This window comes from Lactuca sativa, chromosome 9, assembly GCF_002870075.4.
Source record: "Lactuca sativa cultivar Salinas chromosome 9, Lsat_Salinas_v11, whole genome shotgun sequence".
NCBI lineage: Eukaryota > Viridiplantae > Streptophyta > Magnoliopsida > Asterales > Asteraceae > Lactuca > Lactuca sativa.
In genome coordinates this window covers 209,037,403-209,044,187 of record NC_056631.2, presented here as the reverse complement: position 1 = coordinate 209,044,187, position 6,785 = coordinate 209,037,403, and the positions used below count along the sequence as shown (strand labels likewise).

Genomic DNA, 6,785 nt, shown 5'->3' with positions numbered 1-6,785 from the left:
TCACCAGCTTAAATGCTGATCTACTCTTTCAAAACTACTTGTATGTCCCAAGGATTCAGTAATTACAGGTAACAAACAGCTTTTGAAGAAGGAACGATGCGGCGCCAGTTTAAATTCTTATTTTGGCATCATATTGTAATTGGTTTTTGAACATGTACCTTTTTAGAATGTAAACTTTCAATTATATATATGATGGTTGTATTGCTTTCTTTACTATGTATTCATTTGTTACGTTACCACAAGAAGTCATCCGCCCCCGAATGTTTCCGCCGTTCCGGTTTGGGGGTGTGACACATCCCGATGTTCAGGTACTTCTAAATTCATCCCTATAATTCTATTTCATGATAAATTGGTCCCTAAATCGAAGAATTATGCTTTGAAGCCCTAGTGGCAACTTCGTAAGTTGGGTAGGAGAAGTATGCCAAGCGTACATGTGTGTACGTCAAGCGTAGTAGGGCGCGCCGTAGTACGGTTGGCATACACTCATGTATGCGTGGCATACGAATTTCAGGAGGAAACCCTAGTTTTCAGTGCTTGGGTGGTATTTAAGAAACACTATGGCTCATTTCTCTCTACCTTTTCAGCCTCCACATCCTTTGAGACGTCTTTGCAAACACTAGCCCCCTTAGTGTGTGTTTTGAACTTAAGAGTGTCTTTTTTTGGTGTGTAAAGGAAGAGGAAGTTGCACCAAGGAGTCTTAAAGTGGAACCAAGCTTGTGGATCTGGGATCTATGCCTTTTTGATAAGCTTCAGAAGGTATAAAGTCTATACCTTGATGTCTTGTTTGTTAGATCCCATTTTTGGGTATTTTATGTTGTTTTTCTTGTCCTAATGGTCCCATTTTGTGCATGGTTGCTTATTGTCATTTTGGGCTGTCCTCCAACACCCTAGGAGGGGTCGTAAGCCATAAAAATGAGGCCCCAATTGCTAGAAATGTTCCATGCATCTTGTAGATGGTCTTAATGGATTAAGACCTTGTTCTAAGCACTTTGTGGACTTGTAAAGTCATAATGTTGGATACGTTTTGACTCTAGGGAGCATTAGGACCGTAGATCTGAAGTATGGGCTTGAGTGATTAAGCCATTAAGCACTTAATGAAGTTTTGGGGTTTGCGAGGTTGAGCCCCGCGTACGTGGGAGTACGCCCTGCGTACTCAGTCAACCACCCTGATGGTGGTCTTCTGTGAGGCTTTGCATACGCTAAGCTTAGTTCTGGAGAATGCCCCGCGTACTCGCATGGGTCAGCCTTGTTGAGTTGACTCAGTTTAGTTGACTCGGTTGACTTTGAGAGTTTGACCAATTGACTTTGACCAAGTTTGACCTTGAGGGCCTTCTGGGTATTATGGGATCTTAATGGCATTAGTCATATGGTGGAGATAAGTATCGTTTAGAGAGTTGAGATTCAGAGTTGGGCCTCATCAGTTAGGTTCAGTTTGTGAGATGATTTTTCCTCACCGTACGTGCGGGTCGAAGGTCCCAATGCCGATCCATTCTATTGACATCCTATTATGCATTCTATTGCACTGTAGTGATCTATTAGATCGGTGTCCTAATATATATGATGATGCTATGCCTAGTGATATGTAGATCTGTTCGACTAGCTGTAGACATCTATATGTTTATCTGTTATATGTACATATTTTTAGTCGGTGACTAAGGCTTCACTGCTTTGTGCGTAAGCCAATAGGCCGGGGCATACCAACCTGATTGTTGAATGGGCTTGAGGGTATTCCATCCCAAGGATTATTGGACCTATAGTATGTTGGCATTCCAACCCAATGGTTTAAGGGCCCGAGGGTATTCCAACCTTATGGTTGATTAGACTCATAGTATGTTAGCATTCCAACCTAATGGTTGAGGACCTGGGGTATTCCAACCCAATGGTTGGTTGGACCCATAATATGTTGTTATTGTATATGTGTGAATTTCTTGTGTGTTGGTATTTTGGGAGAAACTCACTAAGTTTTGGGCTTATAGTTTTGGGTTATGTTTCAGTACCTTAGATGATCGTGGGAAGTCAAAGGCGTGATCGTGCACCTCCTCGTGTTTTGATTTGTGATTTTGGGAAAACTTTGATATTAAACATGTTTTCATAACTAAATTGTAAACAATGATGATTGTGGATTGGTTTTAAAAAGTTTAATTTTTTCACGAATTTTGTGGATGTTACAACCGGTCGGCATAATTGTTGTCACCAAGGTTTTTGTTGACATGTACCTGTCGTGGGTAATCAATGGGATGGATGTAAAATGGCGAATTAGGATCCGATAACGGGTTGGTGTTGGCAACAGAGCCACCTGGTGGGAGGTTGCCCGTCATTGTTTAACAGGATACCATATCCTGGTACCATCAAGAAAAAAAAAAGAACAAGAAGAAAACAACTTATGTCGTGTTACTTTCATTCATCGAAGGAAGGGGATATAAATAGATCCCAATTACAGTTAGGCTAAGAATAAGAAAAGATAAATACAAGGAAACAATTATCTACTAAATATAATGAAAAATATTATTTCCTTTATAGTTACATGGTGGAGGAGATATGGCAAGAGCTACCAAGAGCAAAACACCAAGAATGGGAACATGATTCCACCCAAAGATCATGGGATTTGCAAATCTAATGTGTTACCATTATTGCTATTGGGATTTATGTGATTCCTAAATAACTATCATTATCTTGAAACTCTTCCATCAACAGATTTCAGTTATTGACAATGATGTTTTATATAACTAGGTTGATGAGCCTTTTGTCCATATGTTTTTATAACACTTTCTAGGATACGCAAATTCTTATTCAGTACGTATGATTTTGATTTTCATTTTCTAATTCTTTTTTTACACAACAAGACTATATATGTAACACTTTTTTGTTCTTCTTTCTAATGAAACAAATTCAATTTTTACTCCTACACAAAAACCCATTATTCTTCCGTAACACTTTCCATGCATGTTTTACATTTACAACAACAATTTCCAATTCTTTTTAACCACTAAAACAAAATTCTTTCATCTTCTTTTTCTATTCCCATTAACCTTTTGCTTAATTTCCCACTTCATCATCACCTTCTTTCATTCCATAATCATCTTCTTCACAATCTTTCTGTTTTTCATCTTCCTCCATCTTCTCAGATTCTTCATCAGATTCAACTTCTTCAATAACAACTTCACTTTTCACTCTAAATTTTGTTTCAAACTAATAAAAACCAAAAGAAAAACAATCAATAAAAAATCTTTCTCCAATTATCGAATCACCAAATAAATAAAACATAAACTCACCTCAGAAACCCAACTGTCAATCATCATGATCGCTTTAGTAACATCCAGCCCTTGGCCATATATGTTGACCATTCTCTCCATGATTCTCTCTTCATCAGGAGGATATGTATCCACCTTGATATATATATTTATGTTAATAATTAGTAACCCATAAAAACAGTTGACCATGGTTTGACCAAGATTATGTATGAACATTACCTCTATCCAAGTATTGGATTTTGATTCCATTTTCAAAAGATTGCTGTCACTGAAGCCCAAGAAAGGTATAACTTGGGTAAAAAGAATAGGTGTTGCATGATGACAGATATGTGTTGGCATTAAAGCTCTTGGGACAAATGGCTTTACATAACCCTAAAAATGTTGGTTTTAGTAAAAATCTATAAAGATTTCAGATGATGAAACTTGAAAGTCTTGAATTGCTGTTTACCTCTGTGATTACATCTGTAATGAGGAGTTCAGCAATTTTGATTTCGTCAGCAGTACCCAGTAGTTCTAGATATAAGTGGCGATGAATCTTGGCTGCAGTATCAGATAGAATCCCAATTGTGGCTCCTGAGACACTTTGAATGTTGATTATCCTCTCATCGTCTATCCCAAGAATCCTGTTAAACTAAGAAAAAGGAGAACTGGAATGATTCGTGTTATGAAGAGAGAAAGATTGGTTTATGTAGAAAAGGAAAACGAAGGATGATTGATTGTTTACTTCTTTGTTACGAAACCTAAACTGTATCTTCTTCACTTCTTCTGGAGTATCGATTGTAACTTCTTCATAGTTTCTTTGAGGACCTGATAACAGAGAACGTGATTTAATCGGCAAATTTCATGGATGTATTAACCTTGAACGATGTTAAACGATTCCAAAACTTCACGCATACAGCAATTGTATATAATTGGGAAGATTCCATACAAATAACACTTAATTAAGAAGAACTATACTATCGATTAAAGAAGCACGAAAGTAGGATTTCAAATGTATTATCGATTTTGATGTCAAAATAACAAGATCCACCACATGAATCGGATTAGAAATAAAAAAACGGATGAAATTCTCAAGAAATCGTCACTAGAAAACCTAATTTTATCAATTGAAACAAAAATTGAACACGTATCAGTCAGTTCTTTCACTCAGAAGTAAAATACAAAACAAGAACATGAGCTATAATATACTTTCACAATCAATTGTAAACTTCTTACCAACAATTTTCAGATAAACGACATCTTCCTCAAAATTGCTATAGCTTTTCGGTATAGGTAAAGTCAGTAGAGAGTCTGGATTTTGATTTGGATTTGGATCTGGATCTTCTTCTTCTTCTTCAAGCTTTGCCTTCCCCTTTCGTGAGTCCCTTACAAAATCTTCATCCATTTTCTTGCTTTGAGAGAGCTGAGAATGGTAGGCGATACAAAATGGAAACAGAGAACTTATGGAGAGAAAGAAAAAAGATTCTGCAACTTCGTTGTGACGATTTGATAGTTTATATGACGATGATGCTGATTGAAGTATAAAGGGGCGGGAAATTTTGTTACCACCAAAATCGCATTTAACAAACTTCCGCCAATATTTACAAATTGGTTCTTTAACTTTTCTCAATTATAAAAAAATTATCTCTATGCTTCATCACATAACATAATAGTACAAAAGTAAAATTACCAAACAAAATATGTTACATGGCTAATATACTAATTATCTACAAATAAAATGATCTCACAGGAAGAATTGAAATTCAGTTAAATGATAATTTTAATTTTACTGATGTAATCTAATAACCAAAAGTATAATCAATGAATAACAAAAAACACAAATATCAAAGACCATATACAAATTTGTATTTAAACATCAATAATTCCTCAGATAGTAAATATTTCCTACATTGAAAACAAAATTTATAGGAAAAAAGACAATAAATCCTACTCTAAAAAAATTACTCTAGTCGTCAATATAGCTATTGAATTGATCAAAAGATAGAGACACAAATTCACAAAAAGTTAATGAGATTTATCACACCTACAACAATAAAAATTATCTAACCAATCAACACACTTTAAAAAATTAGGTTGAACAAAAGTTGGAAAGAGCATAACAGAACAGGATGCATGGTACTACAACATGGTTCCTAGTTATATGCAAATATAATGTACCCAAAGGATAAATTAATTTTATTTCACTAATGTTGCTTCATACCATGTCCCTTAAACTTACTCTCATCCGCTAACATGGATGTATGATCAAACTGAAGTATATAAAGACCAATGCATAACAAAACTAGTATCGTTCCTCTTTAGATGTTCCCCACTAGCTACATTAAAGTGCTGATGGTAAACCTTACTATCCCTAGAGCAACATTATTCCAGAATTTAGTTTAAAGAAGTGAACACCTCTTGGTATTATGGTTCAAACATTCATATACTGATGTATCATGAGACAAAAGAATCTATTGACGAATGTTTGATGTATCTAAGGCCATGGGGTATGAGCATACCGTAATGCCTATGTGGCACATGCTATAACATATGAACACCCCCTGTATCATGCTGATGTGGGGTAGAGCATAACATTGTTTAACACATGTAGAGGCTCGTTATGCTGATAACATTGCTTAACATATCTATTTATTTATCTCTATCTCTATCTCTCTCATATTATTTTGTACTAGAAAATTAAAAGTGTTTTGGGGTGGTGCAGTGGTGAGTATTTTCTATGGTATGATGTTGCATGAGGTGAGAATTTTTTTGGGTGTGTGTTATGGTTTTAAAGATACACCCAATAGCCTATAGCAGCTTGAGCACCATACGTTATCCAAAGGCTATGGGGTGTATCCATAACACAAAAACTTCAGTCACATCAACACCACATTAGCACCACTTACATTAGAAAATAACCTCCACCCCATTGCACAAAACACTATTAAAATTTTAATTTTAAAATAATATTAAGGCTAGAAAGAAATAAAGACATAAAGAGAAAAAAAAATAGTCACACGCACTAATGGTGTATGTTAGCACATACACAAAGACAATACGACATCATTAAAAATAGTCTAACTCAAACACGCTAAGCCCATGGCTTGCTAGGCTGGCAAGCCTTATCAAAAGCAAACCAGGAAGCAATATATTATGGCAATAAAATCAATCATACATATCCTTATGCAACATCCTAGGAAACATGGAAAAGGTAATACTATTATATTGAAAGGTACTACCATTGCAACCTATTGAAAAATGAGCCACCAGGTTAAAGAAGCAAGACTTGGACCAACCCACCTGTATATAAGAACCTCGACGCACATCGGTAAGGAAAAAAAATTCTCACCGCAAGAAATTTTACGTTACTCCTAATCGACATCTAACTTGGGCATCAAAGAACAATATTGGGATCCATCCGTCTGTATCGCTTTCTAACCTAACATTTGTCTATCTTTTGCAGTCTTCCTTCCTGATTTTGCATTAGACGAGGATACTTCCAACCAACTATTGGGCATATGGAAGCTTTAATCACGGTATTAGAACTGACATATC

General features: G+C 35.8%; 1 protein-coding gene across 1 annotated transcript; it reads right to left on the bottom strand.

Moving 5' to 3' along the window:
• Nucleotides 1–2,832: 2,832 nt before the first annotated feature.
• Nucleotides 2,833–4,755, bottom strand: LOC111892973 (uncharacterized). The gene is made up of 6 exons (XM_023889050.2): nt 4,467–4,755; nt 3,976–4,058; nt 3,700–3,882; nt 3,471–3,623; nt 3,273–3,386; nt 2,833–3,189 (listed from the first exon to the last, which is right to left on the bottom strand). Exons 1-6 carry the CDS (start codon nt 4,633–4,635, stop codon nt 3,037–3,039), a joined length of 855 nt encoding a protein of 284 aa, XP_023744818.2. The 5' UTR covers nt 4,636–4,755; the 3' UTR covers nt 2,833–3,036.
• Between the last annotated feature and the right edge of the window lie 2,030 nt (nt 4,756–6,785).